Below are 20,294 nucleotides of genomic sequence, written 5' to 3'. Positions count from 1 at the left end.
CAACTTCCTCCCTGCCTCACAGGTACATACTTATCAAGGACACGCAGTAGCTGCTCCTTGAATAAGCTCCACATTTCGATTGTCCCCATCCCCTGCAGTTTCCTTCCTCATCCTACGCATCCTAAATCTTGCCTAATTGCATCATAATTTCCTTTCCCCCAGCTATAATTCTTGCCCTGCGGTATATACCTGTCCCTGCCCATCGCTAAGGTAAACCTAACCGAATTGTGGTCACTATCACCAAAGTGCTCACCTACATCTAAATCTAACACCTGGCCGGGTTCATTACCCAGTACCAAATCCAATGTGGCATCGCCCCTGGTTGGCCTGTCTACATACTGTGTCAGAAAACCCTCCTGCACACACTGGACAAAAACTGACCCATCTAAAGTACTCGAACTATAGTATTTCCAGTCGATATTTGGAAAGTTAAAGTCCCCCATAACAACTACCCTGTTACTGTCGCCCCTGTCGAGAATCATCTTCGCTATCCTTTCCTCTACATCTCTGGAACTATTTGGAGGTCTATAAAAGACTCCCAACAGGGTGACCTCACCTCTCCTGTTTCTAACCTCGGCCCATACTACCTCAGTAGACGAGTCCTCAAATGTCCTTTCTGTCGCTGTAATACTCTCCTTGATTAACAATGCCACACCCCCCCCTCTTTTACCATCTTCTCTGTCCTTACTGAAACATCTAAATCCCGGAACCTGCAACATCCATTCCTGCCCCTGCTCTACCCATGTCTCCGAAATGGCCACTACATCGAGATCCCAGGTACCAACCCATGCTGCAAGCTCACCCACCTTATTCCGGATGCTCCTGGCGTTGAAGTAGACACACTTTAAACCAGGTTCTTGCTTGCCAGTGCCCTCTTGCGTCTTTGTAACCTTATCCCTGACCTCACTACTCTCAACATCCTGTACACTGGAACTACAATTTAGGTTCCCATCCCCCTGCTGAATTAGTTTAAACCCCCCCGAAGAGCACTAGCAAATCTCCCCCCCAGGATATTGGTACCCCTCTGGTTCAGGTGAAGACCGTCCTGTTTGTAGAGGTCCCACCTACCCCAGAAAGAGCCCCAATTATCCAGGAAACCAAAACCCTCCCTCCTGCACCATCCCTGCAGCCACGTGTTCAACTCCTCTCTCCCTATTCCTCGCTTCGCTATCACGTGGCACGGGCAACAACCCAGAGATAACAACTCTGTTTGTTCTCGCTCTAAGCTTCCACCCTAGCTCCCTGAATTTCTGTCTTAAATCCCCATCTCTCTTCCTACCTATGTCGTTGGTGCCTGTGTGGACCACGACTTGGGGCTGCTCCCCCTCCCCCTTAAGGATCCCAAAAACACGATCCGAGACATCACGAACCCTGGCACCTGGGAGGCAACATACCAACCGTGAGTCTCTCTTGTTCCCACAGAACCTCCTATCTGTTCCCCTAACTATGGAGTCCCCAATGACCAATGCTCTGCTCCTCTTCCCCCTTCCCTTCTGAGCAACAGGGACAGACTCTGTGCCAGAGACCTGTACCCCATTGCTTACCCCTGGTAAGTTGTCCCCCGCAACAGTATCCAAAACGGTATACCTGTTGTTGAGGGAAACGGCCACAGGGGATCCCTGCACTGCCTGCTGGTTCCCTCTCCTTCCCCTGACGGTAACCCATCTACCTACTTCTTTTACCTGAGGTGTGACTACCTCCCCATAACTCCTCTCAATAACCCCCTCCGCCTCCCGAATGATCCGAAGTTCATCCAGCTCCAGCTCCAGTTCCCTAACGCGGTTCTCGAGGAGCTGGAGTTGGGTGCACTTCCCGCAGATGCAGTCAGCAGGGACACTCTTGGCGACCTTTACCTCCCACATTCTGCAGGAGGAACATACAACTGCCTTAACTTCCATTCCCTCTACTCTAAATTCCCAACAAATCTAACTGAAATTGACTTCCCAGCTGTAAGCTCGCTCTCGCACCTTCGCTACTGTCAAGCTGCAGTCACCAAAACTAAAAGGATATTGGGGAAGTTGAAATCCTGTACTATTATTACCCTATTATTTTTACACCTCTCTGAGATTTGCCTACATATCTGCTACGTTATCTCTCTCTGACTATTTGGAGGCCTGTAGTACACTCCCAGCAAAGTGATTGCCCCCTTTTTGTTTTTACGTTCTACCCATTTGGCCTCATTTGAGGAACTATCTAAGATATCATCCCTCCTTACTGCAGTAATTGACTCCTTGATCAACAGTGCAATGCCACCTCCTCCTTTACCCCCCCTCCCCTCCACCCCTCCCCGTCATGCCTGAAGATTCTATATCCTGGGATATTGAGCTGCCAGTCCTGCCCTTTCCTCAACCATGTCTCTGTGATAACAATAATATCATATTCCCATGTGTGCACTTTCTCAGTGTTGCATTCAAATGTCAGCCTAGATTATATGCTGTCATCTCAAGTACAGGATGGCTTTTTTATCTGTAAGTGAGGCCACACCTTCAATTATGATTAAAAGCCCTTCCTACTTCCCCTTATGTTGAATGCTAGGCTTCTTTCATTCTCCTTCCAAGCCTGCCTAATTTCTCTTCCTGATTCCTTTCAATATCTTTTCGATTCTGGGTACTGCCTGTGCGGAGTTTGCAAGTTCTCCCTGTGTCTGCGTGGGTTTCCTCCGGTTTCCTCCCACATGCCAAAGACTTGTTGGTTGATAGGTTAATTGGCCATTATAAATTGTCACTAGTATAGGTAGGTGGTAGGGAAATATATAGGGACAGGTGGGGATGTGGTAGGAATATGGGATTAGTGTAGGATTAGTATAAATGGGTGGTTGATGGTCGGCACAGACTCGGTGGGCCGAAGGGCCTGTTTCAGTGCTGTATCTCTAAACTAAACTAAACAATTTTCTGTTTTCTACGATATTATTCCCCTCGTTCCCCAACATATGTGTTTTTAAACCTCAGTTTGGTCTGACCTTGCTATTTATCCCTGACACCTGCCCCTAACACATCCCCTTCTACTTGGGATGTATTCTATCTGCATCTTAACTATTTCATATTCATGATCTGGCTTTGATGTCATAACTCATTCATAAAGGTTTTAATAAAGGTGAAGTCATAAAATGATTAATTGTGTAGTAATTGTGAAATCAATGCTAGCATTCTCTGCTGAGCAGAGTAGGAAGCCAACTTTGTTGGAATGACATGAGTTTCTTGAGGTGTAAACAGTTTAACAACATATGCTTCAGGTAGTATTCAGTGAGAGGTTTTACTGGAAATGCTGCATCACAATGTGTCTGTTTTGTGGTTAAAGGAGCAGCTTCAGCAGCTGGAAGCAGAACTGAGAGAAGTGACGAAAAACAAGGAAACCCTGAAGAGAAATTTTCTGGAGTTGACTGAGTACAATCATATGCTAAGAGTAACTCAGGACTTTGTGAAAAGAGCTTCAGAGGTGAGTGGGTGTTAGAGATTTGAGCCGAATTCTAGTATTTCACGTCAGCAAGTTACATCATTGTTGCATCATTTGTCTAAAAGCTCTTGTTTCATTTTTGAAAAGTAGAAAATTGGGTTTGTTTCCCCCAATAATCTACATCTAACATTGATTTACTTTTGGGGACAGAGAGCTATGATTTTATATTTTAAACAGCTCCTTGACCCTTGCTGTGTTTGAATGTGTTTGTTGATACCCTGTCAACAACAACAAATTGCGTGGTTTGAATTTTAAATAGATTTTTGGAGTATGACAACTGTCTCTTTTAGTTCCTTGAGTTTCAGCAGTTCCTGGGAACGGACATCTCCTTGGATCAGTCATTATTTAAGTTTTCAGCTCACAGGTTGTGAACTAAAGGAATTAGTAATCACTAATATTGCAGTAATGAAGCTGTCAAATGTTAGCAATAGTTTCATTGTAATAACCATAAGCTACAAAAAGGAGCACTGAAAACTTAAAGTAAAAGGTTACTTCTGTGTACTCCGTCTTTACTGTCTTGCATTCTGTTCTTTTATTGGGTCATTCTGCTGAAGTGTCAGCTGAGGTTTATTGGGTAGCACTCTTTCCTCTGAGTCAGAGGTCATGGATATGAACATACGAATTAGAAGCAGGAGTAGGCCACTCGGCCCCTCGAGCCTGCTCCGCCATTCAATAAGATCATAAGATCGTGGCTGATCTAATTGTTACCTCAACTCCACATTCCTGCCTACCTCCTATAATTTTCACCCCCTTCCTTATCAAGAATCTATCTACCTCTGCCTCAAAAATATTCAAAGACTCTGCTTCCACCGCCTTCTGAGGAAGAAAGTTCAAAAGACTCACGACTCTCTGAGAGAAGAAATTTCTGATCTCTGTCTTAAATGGGCAATCCCTTTTTTTTTTATAAACAGTGACCCCTAGTTCTAGATTCTCCCACAAGAGGAAACACCCTTTCCACATCCACCCTGTCAATGATCAATTGGCAGATATCTGTTCACCAAAATCAGGAAACAGTCTGTGATCCACAATTGTTTTATTCTCAATCCACAGTTCAGTACAAATACCAGTTTCCATTTCTTCCCTTCTGGATGAACTCCCTATCCAGAAATAACTCCCCTGACTGGGGAAAAACCCAGCCCTTAAATGCAAGCTGCAATGAGCATCACCTGCTCTCTATTAACTCTGAAGTAGATTCTGGTTAATTAAAGGGAGCATTTTCAACCTTGTCATCAAGACCCCTCAGGATCTTGTATGTTTCAATCAAGTCGCCGCGTACTCTTCTAAACTCCAGCGGATACAAGCCTAGCCTGCCCAGCCTTTCCTCATAAGACAACTCGCCCATTCCAGGTATTAGTCTAGAAAACCTTCTCTGAACTGCTTCCAACGCATTTACATCCTTCCTTAAATGAGGAGGCCAATACTGTACACAGTACTCCAGATGTGGTCTCACTACTGTCCTGAATAGCTAAAGCATAACCTCCCTACTTTTGTATTTAGTTCCCCTCGCGATAAACGATAACATTCTATTAGCTTTCCTCATTACTTGCTGTACCTGCATACTAACTTTTTGTGATTCATGCACTAGGACACCCAGATCCCTCTGCATGTCAGAGCTCTGCAATCTCTCAACATTTAGATTATATGCTTTTTTATTCTTTCTGCCAAAATGAACAATTTCACATTTTCCCACATTATACTCCATTTGCTAGATCTTTGCTCACTCACTTAACCTATCTATATCCCTTTGTAGTCTCCTTCGGTCCTCTTCACAAGTTACTTTCCTCCCTATCTTTGCGTCATTAGCAAATTTAGCAACCATACCTTCGGTCCCTTCATCTAAGTCATTTATATAAATGTTAAAAAATTGAGGCCCCAGCACTGATCCCTGCAGCACACCACTCGTTACATCCTGCCAACCAGAAAATGACCCATTTATGCCTACTCTCTGTTTCCTGTCAGCTAACCAATCTTCAATCCATGCCAAAATGTACCCCCATACCATGAGCTTTTATTTTCCACAATAACCTTTGATGTGGCACCTTATCAAATGCCTTCTGGAAATCTAAGAACAATACATCTATCGGTTCTCCTTTATCCACAGCACATGTTACTTCTTCAAAGAACTCCAATAAATTGGTTAAATATGATTTCCTTTTCACAAAACCTTGTTGATGCTGCCTGATTACCTTTAATTTTTTGAAGTACCCTGCTATAACATCTTTAATAATAGCTTCTAACATTTTCCCTAAAACAGATGTTAAGCTAAGTGGCCTGTTGTTTCCTGCTTTCTGTTCCCTCCCTTTTTATTTAAAGGGGTTTCATTCGCTATTTTCCAATCTAACTGATCCTTCCCCGAATCTAGTGAATTTTGGAAAATCAAAACCAGCGCAGCAACTATCTCACTAGCCATTTCTTTTAAGACCTTAGGATGAAGTCCATCAGGACCCGGGGACTTGTCAGCCTGCAGCTCCAACAATTTTCTCAGTACCACTTCCCCTGCTGATTGTAATTTTCTTGCGTTCCTTCCTCCCTTCCATTTCTTGATTTATAGCTATTTCTGGGATATTACTTGTACCCTTTATGGTGAAGACTGATACAAAATATCTGTTTAATTCATCTGCCATCTCCTTATTTTCCCTTATTAATTCCCCAGACTCACTTTCTATAGGACTAATGCTCACTTTTTAAAATCTTTTCTTTTGTAAATATCTATAGAAACTCTTACTAAATGTCTTGATATTTCTCACCAGCTTTCTCTCGTACTCTAATTTTTTCCCTGCTTGTTAATCTTTCAGTTGTTCTTTGCTGCTTTTTATATTCTGTCCAATCTTCTGACCTGCCACCCATCTTTGTGCAATTATATGATTTTTCTTTAAATTTGATACTATCTTTAACTTTTTTGTTAACCATGTATGGTGGGTCCTCCCCTTGGAATTTTTCTTTCTTGTCGGAATGTACCTATTCTGTGTATTCCGAAATATCCCCTAAATGCATCTTTATTGACCTATCCCTTAACTCACTTTGCCAGTTCACTTATGCTAGCTCTGCTTTCATGCCCTCATAATTGTCTTTATTTAAGTTTAAAATACTAGTCTTGGACCCACTCTTCTCTCCTTCGAACTGAATGTAAAATTCAATCATATTATGATCACTGCTGCCTAGGAGCATCTTCACTATGAGGTCATGAATTAATCCTATCTCGTTGCACAATACCAGGTCTAGTGTAGCCTGCTCTCTGGTTGGCTCCAGAATGTGCTGTTCTAAGAAACTATCCCGAAAACATTCTATGAAATGAATGCCTCATCTAGGCTCCCTTTGCCCATCTGATGTTTCCAATCTATATGTCGATTAAAACCCTCCTGATTATTACCGCACCTGTCTGACAAGCACCCATTATTTCTTCCTTTATACCCCGTCCTAACATGTGCTTAATGTTAGGGCCTGTACACCACTCCCATAGGTGACTACTTGCCTTTATCATTTCTCATCTTGACCTAAACTGCTTCTACATCCTGGTTTCCTGAACTTGGATCATCCCTCTCTATTGTGCTAATACCCTCATTAATTAACAGAGCCACCTCTCCACCTTTTCCTAGCTTCCTGTCCTTCCTAAATGTCATGTACCCTTCAATATTCTGGTCCCAATCTATGTCATCCTGCAGCCGTATCTCTTGAATGGCTTTCAAATCGTACTTATTTATTTCTATTTACACTCTCAGTTCATCTGTTTTGTTTTGAATGCTACGTGCATTCAGATACAGAGCCTTTAGTTTTGTCCTTTTTATTATTTTTGTAACCTCTAGCCTTGTCTGCTGAACTACTCTTAGATTTGTACACTCTGTCTCTTCCTGTCACAGTCTGTTTATCTTTTCCCATATTAATACCTTTCTCTCTTGCCTTGTTTCTACTCTTTGATTTACCACATCTTCCCAAATTTGATCCCTTGCTCCCACTATTTAGTTTAAAACCTTCTCTACTTCCCTAGTTGTGCCACTCGCTGGAACACCGGTCCCAGCATGGCTCAAGTGTAGACCATCCCAACGTACAGCCCCTACTTTTCTCAGTACTGGTGTTCGTGCCCCACAAACCGGAACTGACTTCTACCACACCAGTCTTTGAGCCACGCATTCATTTCTCTTATCTTATTTGACCTACTCCAATTTGCACGTGGCTCAGGTAATAATCCAGAGATTATTACCTTTGAGGTTCTGCTTCTTAATTTGGTGCCTAGCTCCTCATACTGACTATGCAGAACCTCTTTACTTGTCCTGTCAATGTCGTTGGTACCTACATGGACCACGATGACTGGATCCTCTCCCTCCCACTGTAAGTTCCTCTCCAGCCCTGGGCAAATGTCCTGAACCCTTGCACCCGACAGGCAACACAGCCATCTGGACTCTCGCTCATTGCTGCAGAGAACAGTGTCAATCCCCCTCACTATACAGTCCCCTACTGCCACTACTTTCCTTTTTGCTGCTCCCACCTGAACGGCTTCCTGTACCATGGTGCCATGGTCAGTCTACTCATCCACAGTACAGCCCTCACTCTTGTCCACACAACTTGTTGCTCAATTGCAAGGGCTGAGGCTCCTCCACTCCCAGCTACACAATCCCCTTACCTTCTGACTCGCAGTCACACCCTCCTATCCCTGACCACTGAGCAAAACAGATGACCCTATCCTAAGGAGCGTGACTGCCTTCTGGAACCAAGTGTCCAGGTAACTTTACCCCTCCCTGATGCATTGCAGTGTCTCAATGGCTCTGTGCTGAAGCTCCTCAACCTGCAAACACGTCGTGCAGACATGGTTGCCTTGGATTGCCGTGGCATCCAAGAGCTCTCACTTACTGCAGCTGAGAGACATCTCCTGTCCTGCCATCTTTATTGTGTTAATTTAATCACATTTATTTTCTCTTAATTTATAGTTTCCCTCCTTAGTGAGCTCCCTTGCTTACCAAACTCCCTTCTTCACACTCTGTGCCCTTCAGCAGCACTCAGTGCAAATAAGCAGCTCTGAGAGTCCCCTGAATTTATACTCTTTGAAAATGGTGATGTGTCAACTTTGCTAGAACTCTGCTAGAGTTCAGAAACCAGTTTAACCTAGCTACTTAATAAACTAGCTGCAGCTACTCTGAGAGCTTGTATACCCCTATTTAAAACTGGAAGAAACCTAACTTGCCTCTTAACTTAAACAATAATTTCAGTGAATTGCTAAATGTAAACAAAACAAAGATTGAGAGATTAACCCTTCAAATCCACTCACTTACCAAACTCCCTTCTTCACAATCTGTGCCCTCCAGCAGCACTCAGTGCAGGTTCAAGCCCCAATTGAGACTAGAGCATATAAACTAGACTGACACTCCCAGTGCAGTACTGACAGAGTGCTGCATTGTTGGAGGAGCCATCCTTCAAATGAGACATTAAAGTGAGATCCCATCTGCGCCCTCGGGATGTTATTTGAGTCTCACACCAGGAACTGTCCCAAATCCACATATCAGTTGCAGCATTGGTTTCAGTCTGCCTATTTCCAGCTGTATGATGTCATCTGACACTGCTTCTGCTTCAGCTTACCTGTTGCTGAAACCCTCATCCATGACTTTGTTACCTCTTGATTTGACTACTCCAATGTACTCTTGTCCAGCCTCCCATGTTTTCTCCTCCATAAGCTGGAAGTCATGCAAAACTCTGCTGCCCATTTCCTAACATGCACTAAGTCCTGTTCATCCATTACCTTGTGCTCACGGAGCTACAGTGGCTCCTGGTTAAGCAACACTTTGATTTTAGAGTTCTCATAATTGTTTTCAAATCTCTCCGTGGCCTTGTCAGCCGTGATCTCATTGAATGGAGTGCGGGTTCGAAGGGCTGAATGGCCTACTCCTGCTCCTAATTCTTAAGTTCTTAGGTTATGTTTATCCCAATTACTTAACCTCCTCAGGCCACACAACCTTTTGGGATACTTGTCCTCCTACAATTCTGGCCTATTGTGCATCTACTATTTCTATCACTCCACCATTGGCAGATGTGCCTTGGCCCTAAACTCTGGAATTCCCTCCCTCCTTCTCTGCCTCTCTTTCCTGTTTTAAAGCACTCCTCTTTTACCAAGCTTTTGGTCATCTGTCCAAATATCTCCTTATGTGGATCAGTGTCAAATTCTGCTTGACATTTCTGTGAATTGTCTTGGACTGCTTTACTATGTTAAGAGTGCCATATCAATACAGGTTGTTGTTTCAGTCACTGTTGTAACATTCACAGATACAAGAGCCAATGTGAACACAGCAAGGTTCCACTGACAACAATGAGACAAATGATAGAATTTTGATAGATCAAATAGTTTATTTAATTCTGTGCCTGAAGTTATGACGTTGAATATTTTTTTGAGACATTTTGTCTTTAAGCTATAATGCAGGTGATAATTTCACAGGCTCGGAATGTGCTAATTTACTGCTGCAACAAAAGAACCAACCACGGTGCCATTTGACTTTATATTCCACATTACAGGACTTATTTGAGAACCTATTCAAATTCTGTTTGTGACGAGACCTCATATGCATAACAATCAGAACAGTAACTGGAGAGTAAAATCCAAAACTCTTCATTTTTCACAGAGGCAAATAAAAACAGAAAATATGCAGCAAGCCTATCACTGTCTGTAAAAGTTGCACACTCATAGACTTATTTTAAAACACCTTTAGGGCAAAACATTGGACAGGTTAAAAAAATAACTAATGCCTGAGCAGTAGATTGGAGCTGCAGTGATGATGCATTGTCGGCTTTTAAGGTTAAAGAATACAAAGCAGAACTCGATCAGGAAAACGAACTGTCCCCACCTCCGGTTCCCCATATCGGGACATCTCCAGCCCTGTGTGTGAACATCTCTTTAGAATAGAAATGATATTGGGTAGAGTCGATGATGGGGTCCAGTCAGTGGAAGGAGGGGAATTATTGGCTAAATTGCTTTTTCTCAATCATACCATTTCTCTGATGATTTTTAAAATGTTACTTTTCTCTTTTTAGCTTGATCTTTCCCCCCAGACTCAATATGAGGAATTTCCTTCTTTGGATAAAGAGCCGTTAATGGATTATACAAACATGCAGCGACTTGGAGCTAAATTAGGGTATGTTGAAACACCTGGTTCGTCAGCTCTGTCACTCGTTCCATTATCCACAGTCTCAAAGATGTTGTAAAATATAAAATGAATTTGTTTCAAATAGAAATGAAATAGACCGTGGAACCTGCTACCATGGGGTGTGGGTGGGGCGAATAGTTACATTTCAGGGAAGCTAGATGAACACATGCAATAGAAAGGAGTAGAAGGATATACTGATGGGATGGGAAGACGTGGCTGCCAATGGTGGGGTGAAATGAGGGGGAGATGCACAAGAGGCCAGAGGCAGAGGACTGGAGATTTTGGAATGGGGCAGAAGAGTTCATGGAGGGTATTTAAACAAAAGGATGAACATTTAGAATTTGAGATTTTGGGGAACAGACGCTAATGTAGAATCAGCGAGGACAGGCGTGTTGGATGATTGTGGTGTGGGAGAGGGTACTGGTAGCAGAGCTTGGGTGAGCTGAATGTACAGAAGGTGGAGGGCTGGCCTGCTGGGACAGTATTCCCAGTTGCTCACTCTAAATAGTATATTTGGAACTGAACACCAAGGCATTATTACAATTATGTAAGTCTGTAGTGGAATACTTTACTGCATGTTTTCCCCCCCAAAAAATTAAATATTAGCTGCTTTTTCTCTGAACAGTTTAAAACATTTTAAAGGGATATTTGTGCCTTTTCAAAAAGTCGCAGTGACTTTTTCCTGGTGTGTGTGGTTTCCCTCCAGTGTTTATCCTTTCCTTTGGTGACCAGACTTTCACTTCTCTCTTTTACTCCTGCGTTTACTCCTGCACTTGCTTTTCATCCAGCAATTTGTGTCTGTTCCTTTCTCCTACTGCTGATCTATATATTTTTAGCCTTTTGGTAATTTCTGTGCCCACCAAGGATATGGAATGTCGGTTGCCCATTGACCTCCATGAGCGGCCCCAAGTCAAGTATAGCTTGGGTCAGGTGCAAGCTTCCTCTACTCTAACCCCCAAAGATGTACAGTACCTGGGCAATCCCAGCGTAGTGAGCAAGGCACCCAACTCATTTCCGATGTCACTGCAGGCTGGATTTAAATACCTGGGAGTTCCAGAGGAAAAAACAGAATGCTAAAACCCATTCTCACTCCTAGCCCCCAACCCTCAGCCTTCCTCTATTACTAATGGTCTGGTTATACTTCTGACCGGAGACAGAGTGAGAGAGAGAGGAACACTGCAGGAGCGGAGGTTTAAAAAGCAGGCCAAAAGCCCAGAGTCGGAGACCGGAGACAGAGTGAGAGAGGGAGGAACACTGCAGGAGCGGAGGTTTAAAAAGCAGGCCAAAAGCCCAAAGTCGGAGACCGGAGACAGAGTGAGAGAGGGAGGAACACCGCAGGAGCGGAGGTTTAAAAAGCAGGCCAAAAGCCCAGAGTCGGAGACCGGAGACAGAGTGAGAGAGGGAGGAACACTGTAGGAGCGGAGGTTTAAAAAGCAGGCCAAAAGCCCAGAGTCGGAGACCGGAGACAGAGTGAGAGAGAGAGGAACACTGCAGGAGCGGAGGTTTAAAAAGCAGCACAAAAGCCCAGAGTCGGAGACCGGAGACAGAGACAGAAAGCAGCACGGCGGGAGCGGATGTTTATAAAGCGTGCCAAAAGCCCAGAGTCGGCGATCAGAGACTGAGCTAGAGAGAGAGGAGCACGGCGGGAGAGGAGTGGAGAGAAAGAGAGGAGCACGGCGGGAGCGGAGAGAGAGAGAGGGGAGCACGGTGGGAGTGGAGAGAGAGAGAGGGGAGCACGGCGGGAGCGGAGAGAGAGGGGAGCACGGCGGGAGCGGAGAGAGAGAGGAGCACGGCGGGAGCGGAGAGAGAGAGGAGCACGGCGGGAGCGGAGAGAGAGAGGAGCACGGCGGGAGCGGAGAGAGAGAGGAGCACGGCGGGAGCGGAGAGAGAGAGGAGCACGGCGGGAGCGGAGAGAGAGAGGAGCACGGCGGGAGCGGAGAGAGAGAGGAGCACGGCGGGAGCGGAGAGAGAGAGGAGCACGGCGGGAGCAGAGAGAGAGAGGAGCACGGAGGGAGCAGAGAGAGAGAGAGGAGCACGGCGGGAACGGAGAGAGAGGAGCACGGCGGGAGCAGAGAGAGAGAGAGGAGCACGGCGGGAGCAGAGAGAGAGAGAGGAGCACGGCGGGAGCGGAGGGAGAGAGGAGCACGGCGGGAGCGGAGGGAGAGAGGAGCACGGCGGGAGCGGAGGGAGAGAGGAGCACGGCGGGAGCGGAGGGAGAGAGGAGCACGGCGGGAGCGGAGGGAGAGAGGAGCACGGCGGGAGCGGAGGGAGAGAGGAGCACGGCGGGAGCGGAGGGAGAGAGGAGCACGGCGGGAGCGGAGGGAGAGAGGAGCACGGCGGGAGCGGAGGGAGAGAGGAGCACGGCGGGAGCGGAGGGAGAGAGGAGCACGGCGGGAGCGGAGGGAGAGAGGAGCACGGCGGGAGCGGAGGGAGAGAGGAGCACGGCGGGAGCGGAGGGAGAGAGGAGCACGGCGGGAGCGGAGGGAGAGAGGAGCACGGCGGGAGCGGAGGGAGAGAGGAGCACGGCGGGAGCGGAGGGAGAGAGGAGCACGGCGGGAGCGGAGGGAGAGAGGAGCACGGCGGGAGCGGAGGGAGAGAGGAGCACGGCGGGAGCGGAGGGAGAGAGGAGCACGGCGGGAGCGGAGGGAGAGAGGAGCACGGCGGGAGAGGAGAGAGAGAGAGAGGAGCACGGCGGGAGCGGAGAGAGAGAGAAGTGCACGGTGGGAGCGGAGAGAGAGAGAGGGAGGAGCACGGTGGGAGCGGAGAGAGAGAGAGAGAGAGGAGCACGGTGGGAGCGGAGAAAAAAAGAGAGGAGCACGGCGGGAGCGGAGAGAGAGAGGAGCACGGCGGGAGCGGAGAGAGAGAGAAGTGCACGGTGGGAGCGGAGAGAGAGAGAGGGAGGAGCACGGTGGGAGCGGAGAGAGAGAGAGGGAGGAGCACGGTGGGAGCGGAGAGAGAGAGAGAGAGGAGCACGGTGGGAGCGGAGAAAAAGAGAGAGGAGCACGGTGGGAGCGGAGAGAGAGAGCAGCACGGTGGGAGCGGAGAGAGAGAGCAGCACGGTGGGAGCGGAGAGAGAGAGCAGCACGTTGGGAGCGGAGAGAGAGAGCAGCACGTTGGGAGCGGAGAGAGAGAGCAGCACGGTGGGAGCGGAGAGGGAGCAGCACGGTGGGAGCGGAGAGAGAGAGGGAGCAGCACGGTGGGAGCGGAGACAGAGAGAGGAGCAGGGCGGGAGCGGAGTGAGAGAGGAGCAGGGCGGGAGCGGAGAGAGAGAGGAGCAGGGCGGGAGCGGAGAGAGAGAGGAGCAGTGCGGGAGCGGAGAGAGAGAGGAGCAGTGCGGGAGCGGAGAGGGAGAGGAGCAGTGCGGGAGCGGAGAGGGAGAGGAGCAGTGCGGGAGCGGAGAGGGAGAGGAGCAGGGCGGGAGCGGAGAGGGAGAGGAGCAGGGCGGGAGCGGAGCGGAGAGGGAGAGGAGCAGGGCGGGAGCGGAGAGGGAGAGGAGCAGGGCGGGAGCGGAGAGGGAGAGGAGCAGGGCGGGAGCGGAGAGGGAGAGGAGCAGGGCGGGAGCGGAGAGGGAGAGGAGCAGGGCGGGAGCGGAGAGGGAGAGGAGCAGGGCGGGAGCGGAGAGAGAGAGAGAGGGAGCAGCACGGCGGGAGCGGAGAGAGAGAGAGAGGGAGCAGCACGGTGGGAGCGGAGAGAGAGAGGGAGCAGCACGGCGGGAGCGGAGAGGGAGCAGCACGGTGGGAGCGGAGAGAGAGAGAGAGGAGCAGGGCGGGAGCGGAGACAGAGAGAGGAGCAGGGCGGGAGCGGAGACAGAGAGAGGAGCAGGGCGGGAGCGGAGAGAGAGAGGAGCAGGGCGGGAGCGGAGAGAGAGAGGAGCAGGGCGGGAGCGGAGAGAGAGAGGAGCAGGGCGGGAGCGGAGAGAGAGAGGAGCAGGGCGGGAGCGGAGAGAGAGAGGAGCAGTGCGGGAGCGGAGAGGGAGAGGAGCAGTGCGGGAGCGGAGAGGGAGAGGAGCAGGGCGGGAGCGGAGAGGGAGAGGAGCAGGGCGGGAGCGGAGAGGGAGAGGAGCAGGGCGGGAGCGGAGAGGGAGAGGAGCAGGGCGGGAGCGGAGAGGGAGAGGAGCAGGGCGGGAGCGGAGAGGGAGAGGAGCAGGGCGGGAGCGGAGAGGGAGAGGAGCAGGGCGGGAGCGGAGAGAGAGAGAGAGGGAGCAGCACGGCGGGAGCGGAGAGAGAGAGAGAGGGAGCAGCACGGCGGGAGCGGAGAGAGAGAGAGGGAGCAGCACGGCGGGAGCGGAGAGAGAGAGAGAGAGAGGAGCAGGGCGGGAGCGGAGAGAGAGAGGAGCAGGGCGGGAGCGGAGAGGGAGAGGAGCAGGGCGGGAGCGGAGAGGGAGAGGAGCAGGGCGGGAGCGGAGAGAGAGGAGCAGGGCGGGAGCGGAGAGAGAGGAGCAGGGCGGGAGCGGAGAGAGAGGAGCAGGGCGGGAGCGGAGAGAGAGGAGCAGGGCGGGAGCGGAGAGAGAGGAGCAGGGCGGGAGCAGAGAGAGAGAGGAGCAGGGCGGGAGCGGAGAGAGAGAGGAGCAGGGCGGGAGCGGAGAGAGAGAGGAGCAGGGCGGGAGCGGAGAGAGAGGAGCAGGGCGGGAGCGGAGAGAGAGGAGCAGGGCGGGAGCGGAGAGAGAGGAGCAGGGCGGGAGCGGAGAGAGAGGAGCAGGGCGGGAGCGGAGAGAGAGGAGCAGGGCGGGAGCGGAGAGAGAGGAGCAGGGCGGGAGCGGAGAGAGAGGAGCAGGGCGGGAGCGGAGAGAGAGGAGCAGGGCGGGAGCGGAGAGAGAGGAGCAGGGCGGGAGCGGAGAGAGAGGAGCAGGGCGGGAGCGGAGAGAGAGGAGCAGGGCGGGAGCGGAGAGAGGAGGAGCAGGGCGGGAGCGGAGAGAGGAGGAGCAGGGCGGGAGCGGAGAGAGGAGGAGCACGGCGGGAGCGGAGAGAGAGAGAGGAGGAGCACGGCAGAAGCAGAGAGAGAGAGAGGAGGAGCACGGCAGAAGCAGAGAGAGAGAGGAGCACTGCGGGAGCGGAGAGAGAGAGAGAGGAGGAGCACGGCGGGAGCCGAGAGAGAGAGAGGAGGAGCACGGCGGGAGCCGAGAGAGAGAGAGGAGGAGCACGGCGGGAGCGGAGAGAGAGAGAGAGGAGGAGCACGGCGAGAGCGGAGAGAGAGAGAGGAACACGGCGGGAGCGGAGAGAGAGAGAGCAGCACGGCGGGAGCGGAGAGAGAGAGAGGAGCACGGCGGGAGCGGAGAGAGAGAGAGGAGCACGGCGGGAGCGGAGAGAGAGAGAGGAGCACGGCGGGAGCGGAGAGAGAGAGAGGAGCACGGCGGGAGCGGAGAGAGAGAGAGGAGCACGGCGGGAGCGGAGAGAGAGAGAGGAGGAGCACGGCAGAAGCAGAGAGAGAGAGAGGAGGAGCACGGCAGAAGCAGAGAGAGAGAGGAGCACTGCGGGAGCGGAGAGAGAGAGAGAGGAGGAGCACGGCGGGAGCCGAGAGAGAGAGAGGAGGAGCACGGCGGGAGCCGAGAGAGAGAGAGGAGGAGCACGGCGGGAGCCGAGAGAGAGAGAGGAGGAGCACGGCGGGAGCGGAGAGAGAGAGAGAGAGGAGGAGCACGGCGAGAGCGGAGAGAGAGAGAGAGGAACACGGCGGGAGCGGAGAGAGAGAGAGCAGCACGGCGGGAGCGGAGAGAGAGAGGAGCAGGGCGGGAGCGGAGAGAGAGAGGAGCAGGGCGGGAGCGGAGAGAGAGGAGCAGGGCGGGAGCGGAGAGAGAGGAGCAGGGCGGGAGCGGAGAGAGAGGAGCAGGGCGGGAGCGGAGAGAGAGGAGCAGGGCGGGAGCGGAGAGAGAGGAGCAGGGCGGGAGCGGAGAGAGAGGAGCAGGGCGGGAGCGGAGAGAGAGGAGCAGGGCGGGAGCGGAGAGAGAGGAGCAGGGCGGGAGCGGAGAGAGAGGAGCAGGGCGGGAGCGGAGAGAGAGGAGCAGGGCGGGAGCGGAGAGAGAGGAGCAGGGCGGGAGCGGAGAGAGGAGGAGCAGGGCGGGAGCGGAGAGAGGAGGAGCAGGGCGGGAGCGGAGAGAGGAGGAGCACGGCGGGAGCGGAGAGAGAGAGAGGAGGAGCACGGCAGAAGCAGAGAGAGAGAGAGGAGGAGCACGGCAGAAGCAGAGAGAGAGAGGAGCACTGCGGGAGCGGAGAGAGAGAGAGAGGAGGAGCACGGCGGGAGCCGAGAGAGAGAGAGGAGGAGCACGGCGGGAGCCGAGAGAGAGAGAGGAGGAGCACGGCGGGAGCGGAGAGAGAGAGAGAGGAGGAGCACGGCGAGAGCGGAGAGAGAGAGAGGAACACGGCGGGAGCGGAGAGAGAGAGAGCAGCACGGCGGGAGCGGAGAGAGAGAGAGGAGCACGGCGGGAGCGGAGAGAGAGAGAGGAGCACGGCGGGAGCGGAGAGAGAGAGAGGAGCACGGCGGGAGCGGAGAGAGAGAGAGGAGCACGGCGGGAGCGGAGAGAGAGAGAGGAGCACGGCGGGAGCGGAGAGAGAGAGAGGAGGAGCACGGCAGAAGCAGAGAGAGAGAGAGGAGGAGCACGGCAGAAGCAGAGAGAGAGAGGAGCACTGCGGGAGCGGAGAGAGAGAGAGAGGAGGAGCACGGCGGGAGCCGAGAGAGAGAGAGGAGGAGCACGGCGGGAGCCGAGAGAGAGAGAGGAGGAGCACGGCGGGAGCCGAGAGAGAGAGAGGAGGAGCACGGCGGGAGCGGAGAGAGAGAGAGAGAGGAGGAGCACGGCGAGAGCGGAGAGAGAGAGAGGAACACGGCGGGAGCGGAGAGAGAGAGAGCAGCACGGCGGGAGCGGAGAGAGAGAGAGGAGCACGGCGGGAGCGGAGAGAGAGAGAGGAGCACGGCGGGAGCGGAGAGAGAGAGAGGAGCACGGCGGGAGCGGAGAGAGAGAGAGGAGCACGGCGGGAGCGGAGAGAGAGAGAGGAGCACGGCGGGAGCGGAGAGAGAGAGAGGAGCACGGCGGGAGCGGAGAGAGAGAGAGGAGCACGGCGGGAGCGGAGAGAGAGAGAGGAGCACGGCGGGAGCGGAGAGAGAGAGAGGAGCACGGCGGGAGCGGAGAGAGAGAGAGGAGCACGGCGGGAGCGGAGAGAGAGAGAGGAGCACGGCGGGAGCGGAGAGAGAGAGAGGAGCACGGCGGGAGCGGAGAGAGAGAGAGGAGCACGGCGGGAGCGGAGAGAGAGAGAGGAGCACGGCGGGAGCGGAGAGAGAGAGAGGAGCACGGCGGGAGCGGAGAGAGAGAGAGGAGCACGGCGGGAGCGGAGAGAGAGAGAGGAGCACGGCGGGAGCGGAGAGAGAGAGAGGAGCACGGCGGGAGCGGAGAGAGAGAGAGGAGCACGGCGGGAGCACAGAGAGAGAGGAGCACGGCGGGAGCACAGAGAGAGAGAGGAGCACGGCGGGAGCACAGAGAGAGAGAGGAGCACGGCGGGAGCACAGAGAGAGAGAGCAGCACGGTGGGAGCGGAGAGAGAGGAGGAGCATGGCAGGAGCGGATAGAGAGAGAGCAGCACGGTGGGAGCGGAGAGAGAGAGGAGGAGCACGGTCGGAGCGGAGAGAGAGAGGAGGAGCACGGTGAGAGCGGAGAGAGAGAGCAGCATGGTGGGAGCAGAGAGAGAGAGGAGCACGGTGGGAGCGGAGAGAGAGAGGAGCACGGTGGGAGCGGAGAGAGAGAGAGGAGCACGGTGGGAGCGGAGAGAGAGAGAGGAGCACGGTGGGAGCGGAGAGAGAGAGGAGCACGGTGGGAGCGGAGAGAGAGAGGAGCACGGTGGGAGCAGAGAGAGAGAGAGAGAGAGAGGAGCACGGTGGGAGCAGAGAGAGAGAGAGAGCAGCATGGTGGGAGCAGAGAGAGAGAGCAGCACGGTGGGAGCGGAGAGAGAGAGAGGAGCACGGTGGGAGCGGAGAGAGAGAGAGCAGCACGGTGGGAGCGGAGAGAGAGAGAGCAGCACGGCGGGAGCGGAGAGAGAGGAGGAGCACGGCAGGAGCGGATAGAGAGAGAGCAGCACGGCGGGAGCGGAGAGAGAGAGGAGGAGCACGGTCGGAGCGGAGAGAGAGAGGAGGAGCACGGTGGGAGCGGAGAGAGAGAGGAGGAGCACGGTGGGAGCGGAGAGAAGCACGGTGGGAGCGGAGAGAGAGAGGAGCACGGTGGGAGCGGAGAGAGAGAGGAGCACGGTGGGAGCGGAGAGAGAGAGGAGCACGGTGGGAGCGGAGAGAGAGAGGAGCACGGTGGGAGCGGAGAGAGAGAGGAGCACGGTGGGAGCGGAGAGAGAGAGGAGCACGGTGGGAGCGGAGAGAGAGAGGAGCACGGTGGGAGCGGAGAGAGAGAGGAGCACGGTGGGAGCGGAGAGAGAGAGGAGCACGGTGGGAGCGGAGAGAGAGAGGAGCACGGTGGGAGCGGAGAGAGAGGAGCACGGCGGGAGCGGAGAGAGAGAGGAACACGGCGGGAGCGGAGAGAGAGAGAGGAGGAACACGGCGGGAGCGGAGAGAGAGAGAGGAGGAGCACGGCGGGAGCGGAGAGAGAGAGAGGAGGAGCACGGCAGAAGCAGAGAGAGAGAGAGGAGGAGCACGGCAGAAGCAGAGAGAGAGAGCAGCACGGTGGGAGCGGAGAGAGAGAGGAGGAGCACGGTCGGAGCGGAGAGAGAGAGGAGGAGCACGGTGAGAGCGGAGAGAGAGAGCAGCATGGTGGGAGCAGAGAGAGAGAGCAGCACGGTGGGAGCGGAGAGAGAGAGGAGCACGGTGGGAGCGAAGAGAGAGAGGAGCACGGTGGGAGCAGAGAGAGAGAGGAGCACGGTGGGAGCAGAGAGAGAGAGAGCAGCACGGTGGGAGCGGAGAGAGAGGAGGAGCATGGCAGGAGCGGATAGAGAGACAGCAGCACGGTGGGAGCGGAGAGAGAGAGGAGGAGCACGGTCGGAGCGGAGAGAGAGAGGAGGAGCACGGTGAGAGCGGAGAGAGAGAGAGCAGCACGGTGGGAGCGGAGAGAGAGAGGAGGAGCACGGTCGGAGCGGAGAGAGAGAGGAGGAGCACGGTGAGAGCGGAGAGAGAGAGGAGCATGGTGGGAGCGGAGAGAGAGAGAGGAGCACGGTGGGAGCGGAGAGAGAGAGGAGCACGGTGGGAGCGGAGAGAGAGAGGAGCACGGTGGGAGCAGAGAGAGAGAGAGAGAGAGGAGCACGGTGGGAGCAGAGAGAGAGAGAGAGGAGCACGGTGGGAGCAGAGAGAGAGAGAGAGGAGCACGGTGGGAGCAGAGAGAGAGAGAGAGCAGCACGGTGGGAACGGGGAGAGAGAGAGCAGCACGGTGGGAGCGGAGAGAGAGAGAGCAGCACGGTGGGAGCGGAGAGAGAGCAGCACGGTGGGAGCGGAGAGAGAGAGGAGCACTACGGGAGCGGAGAGAGAGAGCGAGGACCACTACGGGAGCGGAGAGAGAGAGGAGCACGGCGGGAGCGGAGAGAAGGGGCAGCACGGCGGGAGCGGAGAGAGAGAGGAGCACGGCGGGAGCGGAGAGAGAGAGGAGCACGGTCGGAGCGGAGAGAGAGAGCAGCACGGTGGGAGTGGAGCAGGGAAAAAAATCACAAAGTGACATCAGAGTGATGTCACAATCAACAGTGAGAGCAGGGAAACCGAGAACCGCTGGGGTGAGTATACAGGTAAACTTTTAATTTAATTTAAATCA

At 53.2% G+C, this 20,294-nt stretch overlaps 1 protein-coding gene across 4 annotated transcripts in view; it reads left to right on the top strand.

Moving 5' to 3' along the window:
• LOC137382518 (V-type proton ATPase 116 kDa subunit a 2-like) overlaps window positions 1-20,294 on the top strand; it is a 91,767-nt gene that overhangs the window by 28,536 nt on the left and 42,937 nt on the right. For all 4 annotated transcript variants that reach the window (XR_010977213.1, XM_068054501.1, XM_068054500.1 and 1 more), the window contains exons 4-5: window positions 3,298-3,435; window positions 10,465-10,565. Coding sequence is in view for 3 of the 4 variants with exons in the window: in XM_068054501.1 (XP_067910602.1) it covers window positions 3,298-3,435; window positions 10,465-10,565 (239 nt within the window). In the remaining variant the exon portion in view is untranslated. The remainder of the gene's footprint in view (window positions 1-3,297; window positions 3,436-10,464; window positions 10,566-20,294) is intronic.

This window comes from Heterodontus francisci, chromosome 23 (genome assembly GCF_036365525.1).
Source record: "Heterodontus francisci isolate sHetFra1 chromosome 23, sHetFra1.hap1, whole genome shotgun sequence".
Taxonomy (NCBI): domain Eukaryota; kingdom Metazoa; phylum Chordata; class Chondrichthyes; order Heterodontiformes; family Heterodontidae; genus Heterodontus; species Heterodontus francisci.
The sequence above is the reverse complement of the archived record's forward strand: the minus strand, read 5'-3'. Positions and strand labels throughout refer to the sequence as shown.